Below are 27,660 nucleotides of genomic sequence, written 5' to 3'. Positions count from 1 at the left end.
TGAGGTCAAGAAGGTCAATTTGCTAACCCAACCCTCCCCTCCCCTCACCCCCCCCATCCTCAAATCAAACAAACAAAAACAACTCCCTCAAACCATTGAGTTAAATATATATATATATATAAAAAACAAAACAGGAAAAGGAAAATAAAACAACCCCAAAATAAACTATAAGTTAAAAATAAACATTCAGATTGTATAGCACAGGCTTGATGCTGCTGCTTCTTTCTCCTAAAGTTTTTAAACAATATTTACAAGGTGAACCACCCCCTCCCAAAAACAAAAAAGGGAAAAAAAAAATAAAAAAGGAAAAAAATTAAAAGGAAAAAATGGAAAAAAAGGGGAAAAAGGAAGAAAAAAAAAAAAGGAAAAAGAAAAAAAGAAAAAGGAAAAAAATTAAAAATAAATAAAAAGGAAAAAAAAGGAAAAAAGTTAAAAGGAAAAAAATTTAAAAAGGAATAAAAGGAAAAAAAAGAAAAAAGGAAAAATAAAAAAGAAAAAGGAAAAAAATTAAAAATAAATAAAAAGGAAAAAAAGGAAAAAAATTAAAAGGAAAAAAATGGAAAAAAGGAATAAAAGGAAAAAAAAAGAAATAAAGAGGGAAAAATTAGGAAAAAAATGAAAAAAGAAAAAAGGAAAAAAAGAAAAATAAAAAAGGAAAAAAGGAAAAAGAAAAAAATGAAAAAGGAAAAAAAAGAAAAAAATTTTAAAAATTAGAAGGAAAAAAATGAAAAAAAGGAAAAAAGGGAAAAAAACAAAAAATAAAAAAAGGAAAGAAGGAAAAAGAAAAAAAAGGAAAAAAGTCAAAAAATAAAAAGGAAAAAATGAAGAAAGAAAAAAGAAAATAGAAAAAGGAAAAAATAAAAAGGAAAAGAAAAAAGAACAATAAAAAGGGGAAAAAAGGAAAAAAATAAGAAAAAAGGAAATAAAAAGAAAAATAGGGAAAAAATAAAAGAAAATAATAAAAATAAGGAAAAAATAAAAATAAAAGGAAGAAATAAAAAAAGAAATAAAGGAAATTAAAAAAGATAAATAGATAACAGGAAAAAATAAAAAGGAAAAGAAAGAAGAAATAAAAAGGAAAAGAAAGAATAAAAAGAATAAAAGGAAAAGAAATTAAAAAAAGATACAAAAAAGAAGAAATATAAAGAAAACGAAAAAATAAATTAAAATTTTAAAAAAAGAAAAGAAAGAAAAAGAAAAAAGAACAAAATAAAAAGAAAACAGGAAAAAATGGGACAGGATTAATAAAAAACAAAAAAAGGGAATAAAGTGTAAAAATCATTTTAAATGATAAAAAAAAACCCAAATAATTGAAAAAAAAATTAAAACCTAAAATCATTAAGGAACAAAATCAGCTTAAAAAAAATCATTAAAAAAACAGATAATAAAAAAAATCATTAAAGAAAAAACAAATCATGAAAAAACCACTTAAAAAATCATTAAAAAAATCAAAATAAGGATTAAAAAAAAAACTGCACTGAATTTTTTTTGTTTTGTTCCTTTTTTTTTCTTTTTTTTCCCCCTTTTTTTCTCTCTCTCTTTTTTTTTTTTTTTTTGTAGCAAAATATCTGTACATTTAAAAACAACCCAAAACTCTCTACACAATTAGCCCAGGAAAGAGGAAGGAGGAGGCAAAAAAAACCAAACCCCTAACTGAATAAAGCAGGATTTTCACCATTGGGTTCACCAAAAACAAAAAACCAAGCAAAAACAACACAAAAAAACAAAGCACGAGGTAAAAAGGACCCAAAAAAAAAATAAAAGGAGGGGGGTGGTGGGGGGAGGGGAAGGGAAAGGAAATTTTGGTGGTTAAATACTATACAAGAATTTTACAATTAACATATGGATGCCACTAGCCCAGGGAAAGGAAGCTGGAAGCAAAAAGGAGCTTGGCAAGTTGACATGTTGGGGTGGTTTTCTCTTCTGGTTATCACCTTGGAGATTTGTGGGCATGGAGTTGGAGAAGATCACTGTAACCCTGTGGGCATGGAGTTGGTTGGAGAAGATCACTGTAACCCTGTGGGCATGGAGTTGGTTGGAGAAGATCACTGTAACCCTGTGGGCATGGAGTTGGTTGGAGTAGGCTGTTGTAACCCAGTAGGCATGGAGTTGGTTGGAGAAGATCATTGTAACCCTGTGGGCATGGAGTTGATTGGAGAAGATCACTGTAACCCTGTGGGCATGGAGTTGGTTGGAGAAGGCTGTTGTAACCCTGTGGGCATGGAGTTGGTTGGAGAAGATCATTACAACTCTGTGGGCTTGGAGTTGGTTGGAGAAGATCATTGTAACTCTGTGGGCTTGGAGTTGATGGGAGAAGATCACTGTAACCCTGTGGGCATGGAGTTGGTTGGAGAAGATCACTGTAACCCTGTGGGCATGGAGTTGGTTGGAGAAGATCACTGTAACCCTGTGGGCATGGAGTTGGTTGGAGAAGATCATTGTAACTCTGTGGGCATGGAGTTGATTGGAGAAGATCACTGTAACCCTGTGGGCATGGAGTTGGTTGGAGAAGGCTGTTGTAACCCTGTGGGCATGGAGTTGGTTGGAGAAGATCATTACAACTCTGTGGGCTTGGAGTTGGTTGGAGAAGATCATTGTAACTCTGTGGGCTTGGAGTTGATGGGAGAAGATCACTGTAACCCTGTGGGCATGGAGTTGGTTGGAGAAGATCACTGTAACCCTGTGGGCATGGAGTTGGTTGGAGAAGGCTGTTGTAACCCAGTAGGCATGGAGTTGGTTGGAGAAGATCATTGTAACCCTGTGGGCATGGAGTTGGTTGGAGAAGGCTGTTGTAACCCTGTGGGCATGGAGTTGGTTGTAGAAGGCTGTTGTAACCCAGTAGGCGTGGAGTTGGTTGTAGAAGGCTGTTGTAACCCTGTGGGCATGGAGTTGGTTGGAGAAGATCATTGTAACTCTGTGGGCTTGGAGTTGGTTGGAGAAGGCTGTTGTAGCTGTGTGGGTGTGGAGTTGGTTGGAGAAGGCTGTTGTAACCCAGTAGGCATGGAGTTGGTTGGAGAAGGCTGTTGTAACCCTGTGGGCATGGAGTTGGAGAAGATCATTGTAACCCTGTGGGCATGGAGTTGATTGGAGAGGATCATTGTAACTCTGTGGGCTTGGAGTTGGTTGGAGAAGGCTGTTGTAGCTGTGTGGGTGTGGAGTTGGTTGGAGAAGGCTGTTGTAACCCAGTAGGCATGGAGTTGGTTGGAGAAGGCTGTTGTAACCCTGTGGGCATGGAGTTGGAGAAGATCATTGTAACCCTGTGGGCATGGAGTTGATTGGAGAGGATCATTGTAACTCTGTGGGCATGGAGTTGATTGGAGAAGGCTGTTGTAGCTGTGTGGGTGTGGAGTTGGTTGGAGAAGGCTGTTGTAACCCTGTGGGCATGGAGTTGTTGGTTGGAGAGCAATGTCCTGGGTGTGCATGGAATTGGAGAAGATGAGTGATCCCTGTGGGCATGGAGTTGGTTGGAGAGCAGTGTCTTCTGTGAGTGTGGAGTTGGAGAAGATCATTGTAAGCCTGTAGGCATGGAGTTACTGGTTGCAGATCAGTGTCCTCTGTGGGCATGGAGTTGGTTGGAGATCCATGTAACCCCGTGGGCCTGGAGTTGCTGGTTGGAGAGCAGTGATCTCAGTGGCCATGCAGTTGGTTGGAGAAGATCATTGTAACCCTGTGGGCATGGAGTTGTTGGTTGAAGATCATTGTACCCCTGTGGGCATAGAGTTGGTAGAAGCCCACAGATCCTGGAGGGTCTGCTGCCAATCAACAGTAGAGTGTGGAATGCTGCTGGAGGAAGGTCTCAGGTCCCTTTTTAGGTTCTGAGACTTTCAGAATGTGACCTATAACCAAGCAAGATGTTTGTGGGCTGGGCACCAAGGGATCCCCAATGGAATTGTCCAAGGAACCTGGGAGTGAATCCCACAGAGCAGGGCACATAGGAGGAACTGGGCTGCACTGCTCCCCCCAATCCTAATACTGATTAATGAGCTGTTAAGTAATTAGTGCTAATTAATCAACGCCCTGGCTGAGAAGCTGCCTCTAGCTGAAAAACATAGCACATGTCTTGGCCACCTTCCTCAGGCTGTCCACCTCTGGAGCACCCAGACGTCCCTGAAACCTCACAGTGAATCCTTGTGTGCCACTTAGACTCATCTCAGGATCGCTGCTGTACCTGGCACCATGGCTGGGCTGTGGCAGAGCAGGAAAGGTGCTGTCTTCATGGAGATGTTTCCACAGCTGCTGCACCTGGCACCATGGCTTGGCTATGGCAGAGCAGGAAAGGTGCTGTCTTCATGGAGATGTTTCCACAGCTGCTGCACCTGGCACCATGGCTTGGCTATGGCAGAGCAGGAAAGGTGCTGTCTTCATGGAGATGTTTCCACAGCTGCTGCACCTGGCACCATGGCTGGGCTGTGGCAGAGCAGGAAAGGTGCTGTCTTCATGGAGATGTTTCCACAGCTGCTGTACCTGGCACCATGGCTTGGCTATGGCAGAGCAGGAAAGGTGCTGTCTTCATGGAGATGTTTCCACAGCTGCTGCACCTGGCACCATGGCTTGGCTATGGCAGAGCAGGAAAGGTGCTGTCTTCATGGAGATGTTTCCACAGCTGCTGCACCTGGCACCATGGCTTGGCTATGGCAGAGCAGGAAAGGTGTCTTCATGGAGATGTTTCCACAGCTGCTGCACCTGGCACCATGGCTTGGCTATGGCAGAGCAGGAAAGGTGCTGTCTTCATGGAGATGTTTCCACAGCTGCTGTACCTGGCACCATGGCTTGGCTATGGCAGAGCAGGAAAGGTGCTGTCTTCATGGAGATGTTTCCACAGCTGCTGCACCTGGCACCATGGCTTGGCTATGGCAGAGCAGGAAAGGTGTCTTCATGGAGATGTTTCCACAGCTGCTGCACCTGGCACCACGGCTTGGCTACGGCAAGGTAGGAAAGGTGGTGTTGTCATGGAGATGTTTCCACATCTATGTGGTACCATGGCCAGGCTACAGTGGGGTAGTAGGAAAAGGTAGAGATCTTCTCATGGAGGTACCTCCACATCTGGTGTAGATGGTACCACAGCCTGGCTATGGTGGGGTGGTGGGAAGAGGTAGAGCTCTCTTCATGGAATTGCCTCCACATCTGTTGTAGGTGGTACCACAGCCTGGCTATGGTAGGGGTAGTCTCTTCTTGGAGGCATTTCCACATAAGCAATGGAAAGCCCTTAAGATTTGATCCTCCTTAAACCACTTTGGTGCAGCTGCAGCCAAGCTCAAGCTCTTGGAATGGATTTAAAAGCAGAGCACATTCCAGTTTACAACCAGCCCAGAGCCACAGGAGAGTCACCACTAAACCTTTGATAGAAACCAACCCAAACCAGACACCTCTCCCCTCCCCCCCCCCGCCAAAATAAAACAACCCAACCCAACCAATATGTTACATTTTGGTTAAAACCCCTGAAGAGCAGATTGGAGTCCAGAGATGATACCCAGTCAGGTCCAGTCTATTGCTTCCATGAGTTTGAGCAGGTCCTTCCATAATTTTTAGGCACTTGTTAACTACGGTTGAGTGGAGAACCCATGGCTGATGGTCAAGGTCACTGAGCCCTTCAGAAGGCCTCTTTAGCTGTTCCCAAGGCTGCAGACGAGCGGCAGAAGGTAGAGCTGACGCCGACAAGGTCTGATTCAAGCCCACACCCCACCCTCCTCATCCTCAGCAGCAGCAGCAGCGCCTTGGCTGGCCCGCAGCTCACATGGTGATCTCGGCGCCGCCGGCAGAGCGCAGGTTCTGGTCGTCGAAGCGGCGCCGGACGCTCCTCCTCACCGCGTCGGCACGGCGGTACGGCTGGTTGCGAAGATCTGCCCGGGGGAAAGAGCGCTCGGTCAGCAGGCAGGCCTCGCCCCCGGGCACACACACACACACAGCACGCGGGCTAGACAGGGAAAGGTCCTGCTGGAAGCCAATCAAAGCAGCTTGTGGAGGAAGAGGAGAAGGGAACTTCACCCCCAACCAGAGCAGAAATATCGAGGTGCCCCTTGACTACGCGCCCAAGCAGCAGGTAATACTGGTGGGATGCTGGTGACGTGAGATGGACTTAGGCCATCAGGTTAGTGGCAACTTCTCCTCACCCCTAGTCATTGACATCTGAATCATCAACATCTCCTTGCTAGTGGGCGTGAAGGAAGGCAGCACCAATCCTAATTGGTCTGCTTGAGGTGTGCCATGGGCCTGGTCCTTCAAACAGTCTCTCCAGCACTAACATCTGTGACCATCTCCTCGCTAGTGGCCATGAGTGAAGGCAGCACCAATCATAATTGGTTTGCTTGAGGTGTGCCATGGGCCTGGTCCTTCAAACAGTCTCTCCAGCACTAACATCTGTGACCATCTCCTCGCTGGTGGCCATGAGTGAAGGCAGCACCAATCATAATTGGTCCTTGCCTAGTGGGCATGAGTGAAGGCAGCACCAATCATAATTGGTCTGCTTGAGGTGTGCCTTAGGTCTGGTCCTTCAAACAGTCTCTCCAGCACTAACATCTGTGACCATCTCCTCGCTGGTGGCCATGAGTGAAGGCAGCACCAATCATAATTGGTCCTTGCCTAGTGGGCATGAGTGAAGGCAGCACCAATCATAATTGGTCTGCTTGAGGTGTGCCATGGGCCTGGTCCTTCAAACAGTCTCTCCAGCACTAACACCTGTGAACATCTCCTCGCTAGTGGGCATGAGTGAAGGCAGCACCAATCATAATTGGTCTGCTTGAGGTGTGCCATGGGCCTGGTCCTTCAAACAGTCTCTCCAGCACTAACATCTGTGACCATCTCCTTGCTAGTGGGCATGAGTGAAGGCAGCACCAATCATAATTGGTCCTTGCCTAGTGGGCATGAGTGAAGGCAGCACCAATCATAATTGGTCTGCTTGAGGTGTGCCATGGGCCTGGTCCTTCAAACAGTCTCTCCAGCACTAACATCTGTGAACATCTCCTTGCCTAGTGGTCATGAGTGAAGGCAGCACCAATCATAATTGGTCTGCTTGAGGTGTGCCATGGGCCTGGTCCTTCAAACAGCTTCCCAAGCACTTAACATCTGTGACCATCTCCTCGCTAGTGGACATGACTGAAGGCAGCATCAACCCAAATTGTTTTGCCTAAGGTGTGCCAGGAGGCACTTTCTAAAGCAGGATGAAGCTGGCTGGGGGTGTAGGCCTCAGGTAGAGTGGTGGTTAGCAACCCCAGGATAGGTCTACACTCCCTACAACCCCATTTCTCTAAGAGGATGTCCTGCACTGCTGCCACCAGCTTGCAGAGCTCCAGTCCTACCCTATGCCAACATCTCAGCCAGCTGCAGAGATGCTTCTTAAGCTGAAGGCAGTGGAGTGGTCAACCTCCTTCCTCCTCACTGGCAGCAAAGCCCACCCTGACCCACCCTGCTGCTGCTGAGGGAGGAAGAGGAGGGAAACTGGGCATGCAATGGATGGAATGATGGAGAAAGGTGGAGATGGACATGCTGAGGAAAGGCTGTTACATGTGCAGCTGTGGTGTAACAAGCACACATGGGACACCTGAAGACCACTTCACAGAATCATGGTTTGGAAGGGACCTCTGAAGGTCATCTAGTCCAACCCCCTGCAGCAAGCAGGCTTTGAGGTCATTTTTTATCCTCTCCTGGAGAAGAAGTTTGTGCTGGCTTGGGTGACTTCCACCTCAGACTTCCTGGCTGCCCTACACCCTGGTTTAAGCACAACTCCTAAACCTCTCAGCTCTCGGTGTACCCCAGCAGATGGTACTTTTGCTTGGGAGCTGACCTTTCCCAGGCCTTTTACTGGTCCATCTCTCATGCCCCAAAGCAGGACCCAGAGGAGGAGAGCAGAATATCCAGGGAACTATGGGGTTAAACCACCTCTATAGGGCACCAGGCTATCTCAGGCTAAACATGGAGGATAAAGAGCCAAAATACTCCTGGTGATGGAGGTGCTGGGTGGAAGATTGGACTTGATGATCTTACAGGTCTGTTCCAACCTCAGTGACTGACTCCATGATTTCTGTGATTCTACAATGTTAGGATTCTATTAGTTCTAAGGTCTCTATGATCTCTATGATTTTATGAGTCATGATTTCTATGATTCCATGACTCCATGATCTCCAATTCCATGGTCTCTGTAATTCCCATGATCTCTACTGTTATATGATTTTATGCTATTATTCTATGATATCATGATTGAATGATTCTAGGATTGCTATGATCCAGTGATTCTGTGCTTTCTTTTATGACTCTAGGATTTCAGTGATTTTGTGATTCTAGGGTTTCTGTAATTCTATTACCTCAACATCTTATGATTCTGTTATTTCTATGACTTAAGAGATGCTACAATTTCTGACTTCTATGATTCTATGATCTCTGTTCCATGATTCTGTGATTCCATCTGATTCTGTGCTCTCTATGATTCCATGATTCTGTAGCTCCATGATCTCTATGATTCTGTGCTCTCTATGATCTCATGATTCTCTAACTACATGACCTCTATGGTTCCATTATTCTATAACACTGATCCCTCTGATTCCATGATTCTATGGTTCCATGATTCTGTGCTCTCTATGGTTTCATGACTCTATTAACTCTGTGGTTCCATGTTTCTGTGCTCTCTATGGTTTCATGACTCTATTAACTCTATGGTTCCATGTTTCTATGCTCTCTATGGTTTCATGACTCTATTAACTCTATGGTTCCATGTTTCTGTGCTCTCTATGGTTTCAGGACTCTATTAACTCTATGGTTCCATGTTTCTGTGCTCTCTATGGTTTCATGAGTCTATTAACTCTATGGTTCCATGTTTCTATGCTCTCTATGGTTTCAGGACTCTATTAACTCTATGGTTCCATGTTTCTGTGCTCTCTATGGTTTCATGAGTCTATTAACTCTATGGTTCCATGTTTCTGTGCTCTCTATGGTTTCAGGACTCTATTAACTCTATGGTTCCATGTTTCTGTGCTCTCTATGGTTTCGTGACTCTATTAACTCCATAATCTCTTTGATTCCATGGTTCTGTGCTCTCTATGGTTTCATAACTTTATGACCTCTATGATTCCATGATTCTGTGCTCTCTATGGTTTCATGATTCTATAACTCTATGATCTCTGTGACTCCATGATCACTACGACTCCATGATTCTGTGCTCTCTGTGATTCCATGATTTTATAACTCTACAATCTCTCTGATTCCATGGTTCTGTGCTCTCTATGGTTTCATGACTCTATTAACTCTATGATCTCTTTGATTCCATGGTTCTGTGCTCTCTATGGTTTCATAACTCTATTAACTCTATGATCTCTCTGATTCCATGGTTCTGTGCTCTCTATGGTTTCATAACTCTATTAACTCTATGATCTCTTTGATTCCATGGTTCTGTGCTCTCTATGGTTTCATAACTCTATTAACTCTATGATCTCTTTGATTCCATAGTTCTGTGCTCTCTATGGTTTCATAACTCTATTAACTCTATGATCTCTTTGATTCCATGGTTCTGTGCTCTCTATGGTTTCATAACTCTATTAACTCTATGATCTCTTTGATTCCATGGTTCTGTGCTCTCTATGGTTTCATAACTCTATTAACTCTATGATCTCTTTGATTCCATGATTCTGTGCTCTCTATGGTTTCATAACTCTATGATCTCTTTGATTCCATGGTTCTGTGCTCTCTATGGTTTCATAACTCTATTAACTCTATGATCTCTTTGATTCCATGGTTCTGTGCTCTCTATGGTTTCATAACTCTATTAACTCTATGATCTCTCTGATTCCATGGTTCTGTGCTCTCTATGGTTTCATGACTCTATTAACTCTATGATCTCTTTGATTCCCATGGTTCTGTGCTTCTCTGGTTTCATAACTCTATTAACTCTATGATCTCTATGACTTCCATAGATTCTGTGCTCTCTATGGTTTCATAACTCTATTAACTCTATGATCTCTTTGATTCCATGGTTCTGTGCTCTCTATGGTTTCATAACTCTATTAACTCTATGATCTCTTTGATTCCATGGTTCTGTGCTCTCTATGGTTTCATGACTCTATTAACTCTATGATCTCTTTGATTCCATGGTTCTGTGCTCTCTATGGTTTCATAACTCTATTAACTCTATGATCTCTTTGATTCCATGGTTCTGTTCTCTCTATGGTTTCATAACTCTATTAACTCTATGATCTCTCTGATTCCATGGTTCTGTGCTCTCTATGGTTTCATGACTCTATTAACTCTATGATCTCTATGATTCCATGGTTCTGTGCCCTCTGATTCCAGGATTCTTTACTCTGTGATCTCTATGATTCCAGCATTTGATAATTCTATGATCTCTCTGATTCCATGATTCTATAACTCTGTGATCTCTACGACTCCATGACTCTGTGCTCTGACTCCATGATTCTGTGCTCTCTATAGTTCCATGACTCTACTAACTGTATCATCTCTCTGATTCCAGGATTTGATAACTTTGTGATCTCTCTGATTCCACGATTCTACCATCCCACAGTCCTGTGATCTCTACAACTTCACGATTCTAAGATCTCTCAGATTTTATAACCCCACAAGTCTATGATTTTGCCATTCCATGACTCCAGGATTCTCTAATTCCATGACTCCAGGATTCTCTGCCTTTTTAATGCCTCTACAATTTCAGGATTTCTCTGCAAATACAGAGAGGGTGAAGGCAGCCACCAAGCAAAGACCTGCAGGGTCCCCTGCACCACAGTGGGTGCCAATGAAGTCGGGGAGGCCCCTTGTGCTCTCACCAGTATTACTCTTAGCCACATCTACCAGCAGGCTGCCTGGCAGACAGAGAGAGGAGGAAGCTAAGTAAAAAGTGATGCTTGCCAGCTCTGTGTATCCTCCACCAGCGGTGTGCTAGAAGAAATCCTTACCCTCGAGTGAACATTGGGAAATTTAGTGATATTATTCTTCTTTAGGGCTAAACAGAAACAAAAGAAGAAAAACAAAACAAAAACAAACAAACAAAAAAAGATGGTTAAGTTTAAAATGGGATGGGGAAAAAAAAAATGAAAATCAAATGAAGGTCCAACTTGGTGGTTGAGAACTCCCAAGCGCGTTAGCCGGCGGAGCAAGAGAGGGGCCAAGGCTGCAAGAGGAGGTTAGACACGGGGAGGAGAGGATAAAGAGGGTCACCCTCACCTCTCCCTACCCAAATTCCAAGCTGCTTTGAAGGTTGGCTCCAGAAAGAGAGGCAGACAGCAGTTAACCCCAACGAGCAACCACCCCTTGAGCTGATAGTTAGTCAGAAGCAGCGGGAAGCGGAGCGCTGTTGTCTTCCCAAGCCTCATGCAAGACAGCAGCGCTGGGGGCCCTGCTGGGTTACACGCGCCCGGCCCACGCTTCACACCACACCCAGGCTGTTCAGTTCCATGTCAAGCTTTTCTCTTGGCTGCTTGCTTCCCTCTCAGCCTTTTCCCTGGTTGTGGCACATCACTGGGTTCCCCCCAGACTCTTTCCCCTTCCCTCTCCCACCGCTGCTTCAGTTGCTGCTGCCATCGCCCAGCCCAAGCCCAGCGCCACACACAGAGTCCAAGTGACCTGGCACTTGGTTTAGTGCTCAGCAAACATTGACGTAGAGAAAGCTGGCATGGAACTGAAAGAGGTGGACTATGGATGTGACCAAATGAGGGAAGATCTCAGGCTGTTTGTGATCTCATGCAAAACATGCAGGTGCTGGTTAAAAGATCTAAACCACAAGAGCCCTTGCAGACACCCAGAAAATTAACACCCCCCCTGAGAAAGTCCCACCACTGAACTTCATGCAACCCCTGATTCTGCTGTGGAGCAGAGCTGATGGAGGACATGCACTGGACAGAGGGAGCTTGGCAGACAGAGGAAGGGCTACAGCCCAGGAGAGATGACATAGAAAAGCCAGGTGAATTGTCACTTTCTGCCTCTTGAATCTCTTAAGTCCTGTGAAGCTGCAGGAGACCTGCACCAAATCAGATCATATCATCTTGGAGGTGGTTTAATGGCCATGGTGGTGTTGAGTTGATGGTTGGACTTGATGATCTTAGAGGTCTTTTTCAACCCAAATAATTCTCTGATTCTATGATTCACACATGGGACACCTGAAGACCAATTCATAGAACCATTGAATGGCTTGAGTTGGAAGGGACCTTCAAGATCACCTAGTTCCAACCCCCTACCACGGGCAGGGACACCTTCCACTAGCCCAGGTTGCTCAAATCCTCATCCAGCCTGAGCCTTGAACACCTCCAGGCATGAGGCGTCCACAACTTCTTTAAGCAACCTGTTCCACCGTGACTTCCACCACTTGCTGTTCTATGACAGGAAGGGTGAGTGATGCCTTTGGAAGGCAAGGATGGCCAACAACACCTGCAGGACATCAATGGAACAAGAAGTTATCGACCCAGGGGAACATGCAACATGAAGTGACAGGAATACAGGGTGAGGTGGACGTGGGACGTGACTACACACTCAACATTCACATGATCCTTGGCTTGAGAGCCAGAGGAATGGAGAAGTGTCAAGAAAAAGAAAAACCAACAGATAATCTACAGCAACCTTCCTGGGTTCTAAGAGCATCAGATGTGAAATAGGAAATAGTTTAGTAATGGAATTCCTCAGTGAGAACGGGGTCGCAGAAGAACCGAGAGCCCCGCTTGGCCGTTCGAGCAGTAAAGGGCACAGTCTTCAGCACTGCATGGGAATAACAACAGCCAAACAGACAAACAGAGCCATCAGAAGCTGCTTGCTCACGTTAGTACCACCTTAGTGATCCCCTTGTGGACACCCAAGGACACCTGGAGACCTTCCAAGCAACACTCTACCTGCGCTGAGCTTCAGTGGGGTCGTGGCAACCAGGTGATTGTAAAACTTTGAGTGCTGCATCAGTGATTGTTGGGTCTGGGCAACTAGGCTTGGAGTGACCCTCTCCAGTGCTGCATCAGTGATTGTTGGGTCTGGGCAACTAGGCTTGGAGTGATCCTCTCCAGTGCTGCATCAGTGATTGTTGGGTCTGGGCAACTAGGCTTGGAGTGACCTTCTCCAGTGCTGCATCAGTGACTGTTGGGCCATGGGAACTAGGCATGGAGTGACCCTCTCCAGTGCTGCATCAGTGATTGTTGGGCCATGGGAACTAGGCATGGAGTGACCCTCTCTAGTGCTGCATCAGTGATTGTTGGGCCATGGGAACTAGGCTTGGAGTGACCCTCTCTAGTGCTGCATCAGTGATTGTTGGGCCGTGGGAACTAGGCTTGGAGTGACCCTCTCCAGTGCTGCATCAGTGATTGTTGGGCCATGGGAACTAGGCTTGGAGTGACCCTCTCTAGTGCTGCATCAGTGATTGTTGGGCCATGGGAACTAGGCTTGGAGTGACCCCTCTCCAGTGCTGGCATCAGTGATTGTTAGGCCATGGGAACTAGGCTTGGAGTGACCCTCTCCAGTGCTGCATCAGTGATTGTTGGGCCATGGGAACTAGGCTTGGAGTGACCCTCTCCAGTGCTGCATCAGTGATTGTTGGGCCATGGGAACTAGGCTTGGAGTGACCCTCTCCAGTGCTGCATCAGTGATTGTTGGGCCATGGGAACTAGGCTTGGAGTGACCCTCTCCAGTGCTGCATCAGTGAATTGTTTGGGCCATGGGAAACTAGGCTTGGAGTGACCCTCTCCAGTGCTGCATCACTGATTGTTGGGCCATGGGAACTAGGCTTGGAGTGACCCTCTCCAGTGCTGCATCAGTGATTGTTGGGCCATGGGAACTAGGCTTGGAGTGACCCTCTCCAGTGCTGCATCACTGATTGTTGGGTCTTAGCAACCAGATCTTCCACAGCGTCAAACATTTCTCCCTTCTCTCCAGTCTCAATCTCCCTCTTTCACTCCAAATTATCATGCCTTGTCCTGTCACAACAGGCCCTGCTCAGCTTTCTGGCTGGCCCCCTGAAGCACTGAAAGGCCACCAGAAGGTCTCCCTGGAGCTTTCTCTTCTCCAGGATGGACAACCCCACAGGAGTCTGTAGGATTTGTAGGAGCAAGAACAGATTAGATATTGGAGGCAGTGAGCAAAGACTCTTGTGGGAAGCTGCCAATCAAAGGGTTGGGAGAGCTTCCAGCACTTCAGCCCTGTCATCTGGTTGGGCAAAAGTCTACCTTGGCTGTCCTTGGTGAGTGGTGAGACAGTTCTCCTGCAGGAGAAAAACCTTTGGGGAAACTCCATTCAGGAGCAGCACTTGGAAATGCTGCCCAAAGACCTTGTTCTGAGCTGCTGTGCAGAGCAAACCAATGACTGCAAGGCCTCCAGAGGGTTAAAATCCTGATCCTTCCACAACACAGGTGGGGAACCTGCAGGAACATCCCAGTGCTGCATGGATTAAAGATCACAGAGGAGCTCTGACTGACTCCTGAGCAAAACATGTCTTTAAGGAGACAATTTTTATCAGCCAGGATCTGCATGAAGGTCCTCCCTGGGCTGGGTCATGACAGCAGGTTCTCCAGCCCTAGGATGAGGTCAGAGGAAGCTTTGCTTCCCCATCTGAGGAGCTACAGAACCTGTGATGCTCCAGGTTGGGATGAGAGGAGGCTTTGGTCCCACATCTGAGGAGCTACAGAAGCTGTGATGCTCCAGGTTGGGATCAGAGGAGGCTTTGCTCCTCCATATGAGGTGCATCACAGGTTCTGTAGCTCCAGGTTGGGATCAGAGGAGGCTTTGCTCCCACATCTGAGTGGCATCAAAGGGCCATAACTCACTGAGGGCTGACTAAATGCTTGGCTGTCACTGTTAGCACATTCCAATGGCCATGTGGGCTCTTGGTGACATTAACCAACCACCATTCACCTCATTCTGGGGGACCAAAGGGGGTTCTGGGAAGGATCTCCATATCATGCATGTCTCCCTCAGAGTGTCAGCCTACTCTGAAGTCCAGAGACTGAGCTGCAAGAGAAGAGCTAAGAACCTGCTGTCCAGGCAGGTTACTGGGGCTGGTTTGTTAGACACCATCGGCAGAAGCTCCTACACTTGACCAATGTCATATAGAGAAGGTCCTTAGCTCTGCTTGAGAGGAGGCTCCTAGGAGCAGGGCAGAAGCATGTCAGTGTCCTTTGGGCAAGAGGCCCTGTGGTGCCAGAAACCAGGATGCCATACCTGTGATGATGTCTTCAATGGCACCATCCTTCCCTTCGTACACGTGCCTGTTGTCCTTCACCTGCCGCCGGCGCAGCTCCGCAATCAGCTCCTGCTGCTGCCTCTTGGTTTTGTGGGAAGGAGACTGGAAGCAAAGAGAAGAGGATGACACAGAAGCAGGGAATCACAGAACTCTGGGGGTTGGAAGAGATCTTTGGGATCATCAAGTCCAGCTGCTCGCCTAGAGCTCAGAATCTTACCATTCTGCTAAGCAATCACCACTAAACCGTGTTCCCAAGTGCCATCTCCATGCATTCCTTGAACACCTCTGGTGTGGTGACTCCACCACCTCCCTGGGCAGCCTGTTCCAGTGCCTGAGAACCCCTTCTGTGAAGAAATTGTTCCTCCTGTCCAACCTGACCTCCCTTGGCACAACTTGAGGCCATTTCCTGTCACCTGTTGCAGGTGAGAAGAGCCCAACCCCCACCTCACTGCAACCTCCTTTGAGGGGAAGGGAAGATTTGGAAGGAATCACCTCCAGCTACCTGCTGGTGACCACTGCTGCCACCCAGCAAATGCCAACTGTCCCATTTTGCAAGATGGGCAATCCACAGGAGTGTGGTTAGCTGCTGGCCATGGGGGGCTGTCTTCACTAGAGACCTTCAAACCTGCCTAGACACAATCCTGGGCAGCCTGCTGTGGGTGACCCTGCTAAAGCAGGGCTGGATGATCTCCAGAGGTGCCTTCCAAGCCTCACCACGCTGGGATTCTGTGAAGGATGGGCAGTCAGCAGTTACCCTGGCTGAAAGCTGCTTGTCTCTTGAGTTTGTGATCTACTCCCAAGCTTAAGCACCACTTGGAACTGGAGCTCCACACTCTCACCTTTGAAAAGCCTGAGGAGAGCAAGGAGAAGATAGCTTCCTTCCAAGGCAAATTGCTTAGCTAGGATTAAAGATCCCAACAACAGGCTTGGGGAGTGACATCAGCCAAGGAAGTGCCTGTTGTGGAGCCAAAGGAATGGTCACAGATTCACAGAATGGTTTGGGTTGGAAGGGACCTCAACGATCACCTAGTTCCAGCCCCTCTGCCATGGGCAGGGACACCTTCCACTAGACCAGATTCCTCAAGGCCCCATCCAAGCTGGTCTGGAACACCTCCAGGGAGGGAGTATCCATAACCTCCCTGTTAGGAATAGTTGTCCTATCCATTGACCTATCCCAGTGTCTCCCTACCCACATTCCTGCAGCAAGTGCTAGAATCATCAAACGGTTTGGGTCGGAAGGGACCTTTAAAGCTCACTTAGTCCAACCTCTCTGCAATAAGCAGGGACATCTCCAACTAGAGCAGGTTGCCCCATCCTAAACATCTGAAGTGTTGCCTCAGCAAGGCAGCCACAGCAGAAGGCCACCCAGAGAAGGTAATGTGAGGCCTCATTTCTAAGCTGGCCAACTGAAGCTCTCACAGAAAGCTGAGGTTCCTGAGCCAGGAGGAGAAACAGGAAGGTGATGGCTTCTGCCTGTGCCACCCATCCCTGTCATACCTTTTGGTCCTGTTGCTCCATCAAGGCTTCCTGCTCCATAAGTTTTTCCATTAAGGCTTGCTCCTGCTTTTTCCTCAACTCGTTCTCTTCTTCTGCTTGCTGTTGGTGACAAAACCACAGGTTAGAGCTTCCCCTTGTTGTAGGAACCTACACATCATGAGTGCCAGCAGCTTTTGTCACCACGGGGCTTGCCAAAGCAGCAGTTCAGCTGCCTCTGGAACACAATGGCCTGGGGGTGACCTTCCTGGGTCACACGACCCATCCCCTCCCAGTCCCACACAGGGTTGAGGGTGCAACCACCCAGATACTGAGCATCTGAAGGTTCCTCCAGGGTCTCAGGCAGCTGCATTGGCTCCCAGCCCTGACGGCAATCCCAACCCAAGTATCGGTGCTGCCGGAGGCTGGCGGTGGCTCAACTCCGCTTCACCGCTAGGGGGAGCTCCAGGACTGCCTCGGGAGAAGCAAGCGCCCTGGGCACCAGATGAGAGTAGAGAGGACAGGGGAGGGAAAGGGAGAAGGGGAAAGGGAGGGAGAAGGGGAAAGGGAGGGAGAAGGGGAAAGGGAGGGAGAAGGGGAAAGGGAGGGAGAAGGGGAAAGGGAGGGAGAAGGGGAAAGGGAGGGAGAAGGGAAAGGGAGGGAGGAGGGAAAGGGAGGGAGAAGGGGAAAGGGAGGGAGAAGGGGAAAGGGAGGGAGAAGGGGAAAGGGAGGGAGAAGGGGAAAGGGAGGGAGAAGGGGAAAGGGAGGGAGAAGGGGAAAGGGAGGGAGAAGGGGAAAGGGAGGGAGAAGGGGAAAGGGAGGGAGAAGGGGAAAGGGAGGGAGAAGGGGAAAGGGAGGGAGAAGGGGAAAGGGAGGGAGAAGGGGAAAGGGAGGGAGAAGGGGAAAGGGAGGGAGAAGGGGAAGGGGAAAGGAAAGAAGGGAGAAAGGAAGGGGAGAAGGGAAAAGGGAAGGGGGAAAAGGGAAAGGAAAGAAGGGAGAAAGGAAGGGGAGAAGGGACAAGGGAAGGAGAAGAGGAAAGGGAAAGGAAAGAAGGGAAAAGGGAAGGGGAAAGGGAAAGGCAAGGAGAAGGCTCCAGTTTACCTTGTAGGCCTTCACGAAGCGGACAAAGACTGGGAAGAAGACCGACGGGGGAGTGGTCTTGGGGTTCTCCCCAAAGTACTTGACAGCATCATCGAAGGCATCCTACAGAAATCAGAGGTTGATGTGCTGTGAGCATTCCACAGCAAGCTCACCACCCACTACTGCCCGAGCTGCTGAAGTGGCTCCAGCCTTACTCCACCTGGCAAACCCTCAGTGAGATGTAGAATCATACTGGTTTGGGTTGGAAGGGACCTTCAAAGCTCGTCCAGTCCAACACCTATGCAGTCAGCAGGGATGTCTGCCACTAGAGCAGCTTGCTCAGAGCCCCAAACCTGCAGTGGGTCCAGGGAATCCCTCACCTCTTTGGGCCAGAGTTTCACCTGTGTCAAACATTTCTCCCTTCTCTCCAGCCTGAATGTCTCCCTTAATTCAAACCATCACCTCTTGTCCTGCCAAACAGCCTCTGCTAAGAGAACTGTCCCCATCTGCCAGCATTGATACTGGAGGCTGTCTGGACCTGTGTGCAGGACCTTGCACTTGGCCTTGCTCAAGGTCATGAGGTTCATGGATTCATTGGTTGGAAGGGACCTTAAAGATCATCCAGTTCCAACCCCCCTGCCAAGAACAGGGACACCTCCCACCAGCCCAAGTTACTCAGGGCCTCATCCAGCTTCATCTCACCTCCAGGGAAGGAACATCTATGACCTCCCTGGGCAACCTGCTCAAGTGGGTCCACGCTTAAGCCTGTCCAGGTCCCTCTGGATGGCATCTTGTCCCACACAGTGCTGGTGCACCTTTTCCTCCTGTATGTCCTTCCTCCTGAGCCTGTCCCTCAACCTTGGAATCATAGAATCAACCAGGTTGGAAGAGACCTCCAAGATCAGCCAGCCCAACCTAGCACCCAGCCCTGGCCAATCAACCAGACCATGGCACTAAGTGCCCCAGCCAGGCTTGGCTTCAGCACCTCCAGGCACAGTGACTCCACCACCTCCCTGGGCAGCCCATTCCAATGCCAATCACTCTCTCTGACAACAACTTCCTCCAAACATCCAGCCTATACTTCCCCTGGCACAGCTTGAGACTGTGTCCCCTTGTTCTGTTGCTGGCTGCCTGGCAGAAGAGCCCAACCCCACCTGGCTACAGCCTCCCTTCAGGTAGTTGCAGACAGCAATGAGCTCTGCCCTGAGCCTCCTCTTCTGCAGGCTGCACACCCCCAGCTCCCTCAGCCTCTCCTCACAGGGCTGTGCTCCAGGCCCCTCACCAGCTTTGTCGCCCTTCTCTGGACACCTTCCAGCACCTCAACATCTCTCTTGAATTGAGGAGCCCAGAACTGGACACAGCACTCAAGGTGTGGCCTGAGCAGTGCTGAGCACAGGGACAGAAGAACCACCCTTGTCCTGCTGGCCACACTGCTCCTGAGCCAGCCCAGGATGCCATTGGCTCTCCTGCCCACCTGGGCACAGCCTCTGTGCTGTAGCTCTGTAGCTCATGTTCCAGCTACTCTCTACCCATGCCTCCAGTTCCCTTTCTGCCTGGCTGCTCTCCAGCCACTGTGTCCCCAGCCTTTAGCACTGCTTAGGGTTGTTGTGGCCAAACCTCTCCCCAGAGCAAGCCAAGAAAGCAGAAGTTACCTGGGCAATTTTGGCATCATCCTGCAGCTTCTTCAGCTTGCCCTCATTGTTCTGGATGAAGTCCTTCAGCATGGTGTTGTGGTCGTGCATGGTGTACTCACGCTTCGTCAGGTCCAGGCCCCTCTGCAGCTCCTTCACGTCCAGGAGGACATTTTCCAGAGACACTAAGGACATAAAAAAACAACCCCAAAATGCTGCATTGCTCCTGCTGTGCAAGCAGCTGAACCCACAGCTTCAACTCCCCATCAAGAAGAGCCTCCATGACCCCATGCATGCTGAAAACCTTCATGTGGCTTTCAGCAAGGCTTTTGACACTGTCTCCCACAGCATCCTTGTGAGGAAGCTGAGGAAGTGGGGGACAGAAGAGCAGGCAGGGTTAGGAACTGGTCACACAATGGAGTGCAAAGAGTGGTGATGAGTGGTGCTGAGTCCAGCAGGAGAGCTGTCACTAGTGCAGTCCCCCAGGGGTCAGTGCTGGGGCCAGTCCTGTTCAGCATCATCAGTGCCATCCAGGAGGGGACAGAGTCTGTTCAGCTAATTTAGCTGACCACACCAAACTGGGAGGCTTGGCTGAGACACCTGGAGGCTGTGAGGCCGTTCAGTGAGGCTTGGACAGGCTGAGAGCTGGGCACAGAGGAACCTGATGAGGTTCAGCAAGGATGAGTGCAGAGTCCTGCACCTGGGGAGGAACAGTAAACTGCACCAGCACAGGCTGGGAGGTGATCTGCTGGAGGGCAGCCCTGTGGAGAAGGAGCTGGGAGTGCTGGTGGACAAGAAGCTCTCCAGGGCACAGCAATGTGCCCTTGGGGCCAAGAAGGCCAATGGGGTCCTGGGGGGCATTAAGAGGAGTGTGGCCAGAAGGTCGAGGGAGGTTGTCCTGCTTCTCTACTCTGCCCTGGTGAGACCTCACCTGAATACTGCATTCACCTCTGGGCTCCCCAGTTCAGGAGGGGCAGAGATCTACTGGAGAGACTCCAAGGGAGGGCTACAAAGATGCTGAAGGGGCTGCAGCACTGCTCTGTGAGGAGAGGCTGAGAGACCTGGGACTGTTTGGTTTGGTGAAAAGGAGACTTAGAGGGGATCTAATCAATGTTTATAGATATCTGAGGGCTGGGGGTCAAGAGGGAGGGGACAAACTCTTCTCAGTTGTGCCCTGGGACAAGACAAGAAGCAATGGATGTCAACTACAGCACAGGGAGTTCCAGCTCAACATGAGGAAGAACTTCTTGACTGTAAGGGTCCCAGAGCACTGGCACAGGCTGCCCAGGGAGGTTGTGGAGTTTCCTTCTCTGGAGACTGTCAAGCCCTGTCTGGATGTGTTCCTGTGTGACCTGAGCTAGATTGTGTGGTCCTGCTCCAGCAGGGGCGTTGGACTCGATGACCTGTGAAGGTCCCTTCCAACCCCTGCCCTCCTGTGGGCCTGTGGCACCACAGGTGGCAGCACCCCTGGCAGGGCCTGGGAGGGTGATGGTACCTGCAGCAGCCTTCTCCACGTAGTGAAGCTCATTGTAGAAGAGGGACACGTGCTGGTACTTCTCCTTGACCACGTTTGAGATGTAGTGCAGCAGAGTCTGCTTGCGGTCTGTGGACTTTGTCTCCAGGAGCTGGGGGGAGAAAGCAAAGACATTCCTAAACCATGCCACCAAGTGCCTCATCACAGGCTCACACACAGGATGGCAGGGCTGGGAAGGGACCCAAAGAGATCATCCCATCCACCTGCCAGAGCAGGACCATACAGTCTAGCTCAGGTCACACAGGAACACATCCAAACAGGCCTGGAAAGGCTCCAGAGAAGGAGACTCCACAGCCTCTCTGGGCAGCCTGTGCCAGTGCTCTGGGACCCTTACAGGAAAGAAGTTCCCCCTTGGGTTGAGCTGGAACCTCCTGTGCTGCAGCTTCCATCCATTGCTCCTTGTCCTATCCCAGGGAGCAGTGAGCAGAGCCTGTCCCCCTCCTGACCCCCAGCCCTCAGATAGTTACAGGCACTGATTAAATCCCCTCTCAGTCTTCTCTTCTCCAGACTAAACAGCCCCTGGGCCCTCAGCCTCTCCTCACAAGGCAGTGAGCTTTTCTGAAAGACCTCCAGGGATGGTGACTCCACCACCTCCCTGGGCAGTCCATTCCAGTGCCTCATCACCTTTCCATGAGGAAGTGCCTCCTAACATCCAACCCAACCCTCCCCTGGCACAGCCTCAGGCCATGCCTTCTTGTCCTGTCGCTGGTTGCCTGGGAGAAGAGCCTGACCCCACCTGTCTACAACTGCCTTTTAGGTAGTAGTAGAGAGTGATGAGGTCCCCTCTAAGTCTCCTCTTCTCCAGGCTGAACAACCCCAGCTCCCTCACCCGCTCCTCATAAGACTTTCCCCCCAGCCCCTGGTCCCAGAAGCCATCTCTGGTTCACCTACCAGGTCTAAACTCTGTAGCTTAAATCCATAGACAGCTCCTCTCTTACTGCTGTTCATGTAGTTCCCAAGGGCCAGGATGATCTGCCAGGATGAAAGAGAGGAGACCATGAACGTCCAGGGGACATGCACAGAGCTTCAGAGGGCACCTCTGGAAGAAGAGGTGGTCAGCATCCAGGTATGCTTTCAGTTGGCACAGAGGGGACACACAGTTGAGTGCTGGAGGTATTGGACATATCTGAAGTCAGACCTACCTCCAGGATCTTCTTCAGCTTTTGGGATGACTTTATTGAGACAGAGGCAGCTATTATGGCGTGAAGTTGCTGCAGGCAGAGAGGGGGAGGAGAGCTTTGGTTAGTGTCACCTCCAACCCAAGAGTGAAATCAAAGCCTACAGCAGCCTGGGCTACAGAGGAGGTGCCTCTGCCCATGGCAGGGGGTTGGAACTGGATGGTCTTTAAGGTCCCTTCCAACCCATTCTGTGAATCTGTGACTTCTTCAGAAGCCCTCGGTTCTCATCCACACCCATGGGCCCCACCTTGCCCTGACACATCAGCATTTCAGCCACTTAACCTGCACCATGGATCTGCCACCCTCAGATGTGCATGGGTGAAGGGTTATTTACATCCCAGTCCTTATGACTGTGAGGGAGCCAGCAGGCTGAATGGGACACAGCCACAATCATAGGCTGGACTTGATGATCTCAGAGGTCTCTTCCAGACTCAATAATTGTCTGATTCTGTGGCTGGAAGAGACCTTTAAAGTCATCAACTCCAACCATGAACCCAGCACTGCCAGGTCACCACCAAACCATGGCCCTCAGCACCACATCTACACAGCTCTGAAAGCCCTTCAGGGAAGGAGATTCCACCACTGCAGGGTAGCCTGGGCCAGGCCTTGACAACCCCTCTGGGGAAGAAACTGTTCCTCTTATCCAGCCTAAACTTCCTCTGGGGCAGCTTGAGGCCATTTCATCTTGTGCTGTTGATGTGGGAGAAGAGACCAACCCTCACCTCACTGCAACCCCTTTCAAGGAGCTGTAGAGAGCAATGAGGTCTCCCCTCAGCCTCCTCTTCTTCAGGCTGAACACCCCCAGGTCCCTCAGCTGCTCCTCCCCAGCCCTGATCCTCAGACTCTTCACTCAGCTTCACTGGAGCTGCTTCAGCACCTCAGTGTCTTTCTAGTGAGGACCTAAACATGTCCATGTCTTTCTTGACAAGCCTTCATAGATCCCATGGACCAGCACTGACTGACAGTAACAAGAAGCTTTTCATAGAATCAGAGAATCAGCCAGGTGGGAAGAGACCTCCAAGCTCAGCCAGTCCAACCTAGCACCCAGCCCTGGCCAATCAACCAGACCATGGCACTAAGTGCCTCATCCAGGCTTTGCTTCAACAATTCCAGGCACAGCAACTCCACCACCTCCCTGGGCAGCCCATTCCAATGCCAATCACTCTCTCTGACAACAACTTCCTAACAACATCCAGCCTAGACCTCCCCTGGCACAACTTCAGACTGGGTCCCCTTGTTTTCTTGCTGCTTGCCAGGGATAAGAGCCCAACCCCATCTGGTCACAGCCTCCCTTCAGGTGGTTGTAGGCAGCAATGAGGTCTGCCCTGAGCCTCCTCCTCCCCTCCAGGCTGCACACCCCCAGCTCCCTCAGCCTCTCCTCAGTTTTAAACTTCTACAGGGCAGAGAAACAGGTTCATAGATTCACAGAATGGGTTGGCTTTGGAAGGGACCTTGAAGATCATCCACAACTCCCCTGCTGTGGGCAGGGATACCTTCCTACTAGCCCTGGTTGCTCAAAGGCCTCATCCAACCTCATCTTGAACACCTCTAGGGAGGGCACATCCACAGTCTCCCCTTGGCAACCTGTTCCAGTGTCTTGTCACCACTCCCATACAGAACAGCTTCTTCCCAAGGTGCAACCTAAACCTACTCCTGCCCTAGGACGCTACGGAGCAGTCCAGGGTAAAGAACCCTGTAGCTCCTAAGGGTTGTGGGCCCTAGGGGCTGTGGCTCACCGGGGTGAGCATCTGGATGCTCTCTGCAAAGTTGCCTATGAAGGCCATGATGGTCATCTTCTGCATCAGCCTCTCGATCTTGCTGAACTGCATCATGAAGCGGTCCTCGTCGGACAGGTTCTCGATGGGCTTCCTCTCGCGCTCGTACAGCCGCAGCACTTTCACCTCGTTCTCAGTGGGCAGGAACCTCATCAGGCACTCCACAAAGTCCACTGGCAACGTCTTCAGGTCAAACCTGGGTGGTGGCAAACCAGAAGCAGCAGTGTGGTGACAAAGCTCGACACAGAACAACGGGGAGAGAAGTGGCAAAGCTGCCGCAGGTGGCCTAAAAAGCTTCCCTACTGCCGCTTGAGGCTGTTTCCTCTTGTCCTGTTGCCTCTTCCTTGGCAGAAGAGACCAACCCCACCAGGGAGCCCAACTCTTCTCTAACTCTGCCAAGGCTACTGCTAAACCATCTGCTTCAGCACCACTTGGAAAGCCCTTCAGGGACAGGGATTCGACCACCTCCCTGGGCAGCCTGTTCTAGTCTTTGAGTACTCTTTCACTGAAGAAGCTTCTTCTAATGTCCAACCTAAACCTCCCCTGGTGCAACTTGAGGCCATTTCCACTGCTACTATGGAGAAGAGACCAACTGCCACCCCACTCCAGCCTCCTTTCAGGGAGCTGTAGAAAGCAATGGGGTCTCCCCTTAGCCTCCTCCTCTCCAAACTAAACAACTCCACCTCCCTGAGCTGCTCCTCCCCAGACCCTTCAGCAGCTTTGTCACCCTGCTCTGAGCCTGCTCCAGCCCCCTCAGTGTCCTTCTTGGAGTAAGGAGATCTATCAAATAGCTTCCTTAATAGAAGAAGTGTTAATTTTTGAGCCTAAAGAGTGAGGCAGTGACCCAAAACTGCAGGGGGTTTATTTTTGGCTCCAAGCAAGCCAATTTCTGGGAATCCTCACTCCTGGATTATTTCCAGCTGCCAAAACATCTCCGTCCAGGGCCAATTCAAACCCACTCCACTCACCAAACAGCACAGGACATCCTCCACACCACATTTTTTCTGCTGACAAGAGTTGTACTCACACGTGGATGGCTTTGCAGATCTCATCTGCTGTCTTGCCAGCTTTCCTCAGAGTAATGGCCAGGTTTTTGGCCCTGTTGGCATCCAGCAACGTGACTTTGTTCGACCCTTTCTGAGTTATCTTCTGCTTGCTGGAAGTCAGATCAATGGCTGGACCCTGGGCTTTCGTTTTGAAGATCTCTTCAAATTCATCCACGTTTAAATCCTGAAAAAGGAAAGGAAATGATTCCTCCAAGGGTGGGGACTCCCTGGGCAGCCTGGAGCAGGGCTTGGTGACCCTTCTGGGGAAGAAACAGTTCCTCATGCCCAACCTAAAGCTTCCCCTGGTGCAACCTGAGGCCACTTTCTCTTATCGCTTGTTCCTTGTTCCCCCACCTCACTCCAGCCTCCTCTCAGGAGCTGTAGAGAGCAGTGAGGTCTCCCCTCAGCCTCCTCTCCTCCAGACTAAACACCCACACTTCCCTCAGCTGCTTCTCCCCAGCCCTGTTCTCCAGACCCTTTCCCAGCTTTGTTGCCCTCCTCTGGACCCACTCCAGCCCCTCAATGTCCTTCTTCGAGTGAGTGGCCCAAAATTGTACCCAGTACTCAAGGTGTGGCCTCAGCAGTGCCCAGCAAAGGGGCACAGTCATTTCCCTACTAGTCCTGACCACACTTTGCTGCTCCAGGCCAGGATGTTGGTACCCTTCTTGGCCACCTGGCCACACCCTGGCTCATCTTCAGCTGCTGTCAACCAACATGCCCCAGGTCCTTCTCTGCTGGGCAGTTTGCAGCCACTCTCCCCCAGGCCTGGAGCCTTCCTGGGGTTGATGTGACCCAAAGGCAGGGCTCAGCAGTTGGCCTTACTGAGATCCTTGCTGCCACTACCAGATCCCATCCCTAATCCTCAAGCAAGGCTCCAGCACCTTCCCAGTGTTCCAGGGGCTGCTGGTTGAACTGCAAATAACTGTGGTGGCCTGTGCCTGCCAAGACCAGTATCCACTTGTGTCATGGCATGGAGAAGGAGGCAGAAGGCAGCAAGCAGCACCCCTACCTCCAGGATCCTTTCATCATCTATCTCATTGAAGACTGTCCCATTGATCTGGTTGGGTTTGAGGGCGACCCAGTTGAACACCGGCATGCGGAACTTGGTCTTGATTGGCTTCTTGATCTTCACAGCTAAAGACATCAGAGAGGAGGAAATGATAAACTCCCCAAGGCTGGAAAGCACCAAGCTGCAGCTTTCAAGCTGGCATTTCAGCACTGGCCAGAGCTAACTGGGAAGCCTGGAAAGATCTTGCTGTCTGGAGAAGCAAACAGCACCGTGATGCTTTCCTCCAGTGCCTCTGCTGCTTCACAGAATCACAGAAAGGGAGGGGTTGGAAGGGACCTCTGGAGATCATCAGGTCCAACCCCACTGCCAAGGCAGGGGCACCTAGAGAAGGTCACACAGGAACATGTCCAAGTGGATTCTGAATGTCTCCAGAGATGGAGACTCCACCACCTCTCTGGGCTCCAGAGCTCCAGCTCCCTTATATTAAAGAAGGACTGGGACTTGCTGGAGAGGGTACAGCAAAAGGCTACAAAATGCTGAGGGGACTGGAACACCTCTGAGGGAATTGGGGCTGTTTAGTCCCCAAAGAACAGCCTGAGGGAGGATCTCATCAATGCTGATCACTTCAAGAGTGGGGGTGAGGAGGATGGGACCAGGCTTATATTCAGTGGTGCCCAGTGACAGGACACGGGGCAATGGGCACAAACTGGAACATAAGAAATTGCATCTAAACATGAGGAGGTACTTTAAGGGTGTTGGAGCACTGGAGCAGGCTGCCCAGAGAGGTTGTGGAGTCCCCTGGTCTGGAGGTTGATGGGGACATGGAGTTGTGAGTGGCTACAAGATCAGGACCTTCATGAAAGTGATCCAGCAAGGTTTTGCTGCTCAATTACTTAGAAAACAAACTGCTTCCCAGTTGGGAACATCAAAGGGAAACTTGGGTCCTTCCTCTCCAGTGCTGGAAAGAAAAACAAGCCTCTTGTCCCATGTTTGGGAGCAGGGAAGGGTAGAGAGGACAGCCCTGGGGATGTTCAGCTCCACAGCATGCCCATGGAGGTTCACCACTCCCCCAGGCCAAGACCACAGAATGGTTTGAATTGGAAGGGACCTTCAAGATCATCTAGTTCCAGGGACCTTGTTTGGTTTAGCTCAGGCCAGTGTTTGCTCCTGACTCCTGCCAAGCACTTAGCATCACAGAATCACAGAATTAGATCAGCTGGAAGAGGCCTTTAAGATCCTGGAGTCCAACCTGCATCCTAAGACCACCATGGAACACCAGCTGAAGGCCCATAGAGCTGTTTCCTTCTTTCCCCTTTCAGGAGATGGAGAGGTCCCAGACAGCAAAGCACAGGTCCCAGACAGCAAAGCACTTGAGCAAACCATGATTTAACTTTGCTCTAACAATTCTCTGTCTATGATTTTGCCAGGCCAGGGATGACCTCTTTCAGGGGACAGTCCTGCTGAGCACCAGTGCTGGATGAAAGATTTCTCCTGCCCTCCCATTCCATTTTTAAACCAAGAATTGTGTGAGGCTCATTCTTCAAGGACTTGGGAATCATTCAGGTTGGAAAAGACCTCTAAGGCCATCAAGTCCAACCATCAGCCTAAGACCAGGAGAGGAAGCTAATGGCTTTGTGGGCCAGTTCCTGGTGTAGCTCATCAACATCTTTTAAAGCTTCCCTTCCTCCTCCACCACAGAGCCCTGAGGTGACCTTCCCAGGAGCTGCCCACATTGGGAAAATCCATCCTTGGTGTGCCAGATGTTGAGGATGGCTCAAAAGAAATCTCA

General features: G+C 49.6%; 1 protein-coding gene across 6 annotated transcripts in view; it reads right to left on the bottom strand.

Moving 5' to 3' along the window:
• Nucleotides 1–1,535: 1,535 nt before the first annotated feature.
• FMNL2 (formin like 2) overlaps nucleotides 1,536–27,660 on the bottom strand; it is a 195,469-nt gene continuing 169,344 nt past the window's right edge. For 2 of the 6 annotated variants that reach the window (XM_064155038.1, XM_064155061.1), the window contains 12 exons: nucleotides 25,872–25,996; nucleotides 24,844–25,046; nucleotides 23,778–24,012; nucleotides 22,006–22,074; nucleotides 21,755–21,835; nucleotides 20,825–20,954; nucleotides 19,351–19,514; nucleotides 17,720–17,821; nucleotides 16,643–16,741; nucleotides 15,124–15,247; nucleotides 10,846–10,939; nucleotides 5,759–5,840 (listed from right to left, as the gene is read on the bottom strand). In XM_064155038.1, the coding sequence (XP_064011108.1) occupies nucleotide 5,840; nucleotides 10,846–10,939; nucleotides 15,124–15,247; nucleotides 16,643–16,741; nucleotides 17,720–17,821; nucleotides 19,351–19,514; nucleotides 20,825–20,954; nucleotides 21,755–21,835; nucleotides 22,006–22,074; nucleotides 23,778–24,012; nucleotides 24,844–25,046; nucleotides 25,872–25,996 (1,427 nt within the window). In that variant the 3' untranslated portion in view covers nucleotides 5,759–5,839. Of the gene's footprint in view, nucleotides 5,841–10,823; nucleotides 10,940–15,123; nucleotides 15,248–16,642; nucleotides 16,742–17,719; nucleotides 17,822–19,350; nucleotides 19,515–20,824; nucleotides 20,955–21,754; nucleotides 21,836–22,005; nucleotides 22,075–23,777; nucleotides 24,013–24,843; nucleotides 25,047–25,871; nucleotides 25,997–27,660 lie in introns of those variants that run through there. The other 4 variants (XM_064155031.1, XM_064155046.1, XM_064155053.1 and 1 more) reach the window with 3 other exon arrangements.

This window comes from Pogoniulus pusillus, chromosome 2 (assembly GCF_015220805.1).
Source record: "Pogoniulus pusillus isolate bPogPus1 chromosome 2, bPogPus1.pri, whole genome shotgun sequence".
In the NCBI taxonomy this organism is placed as follows: domain Eukaryota; kingdom Metazoa; phylum Chordata; class Aves; order Piciformes; family Lybiidae; genus Pogoniulus; species Pogoniulus pusillus.
This window is presented reverse-complemented; position numbering and strand designations above follow the sequence as displayed.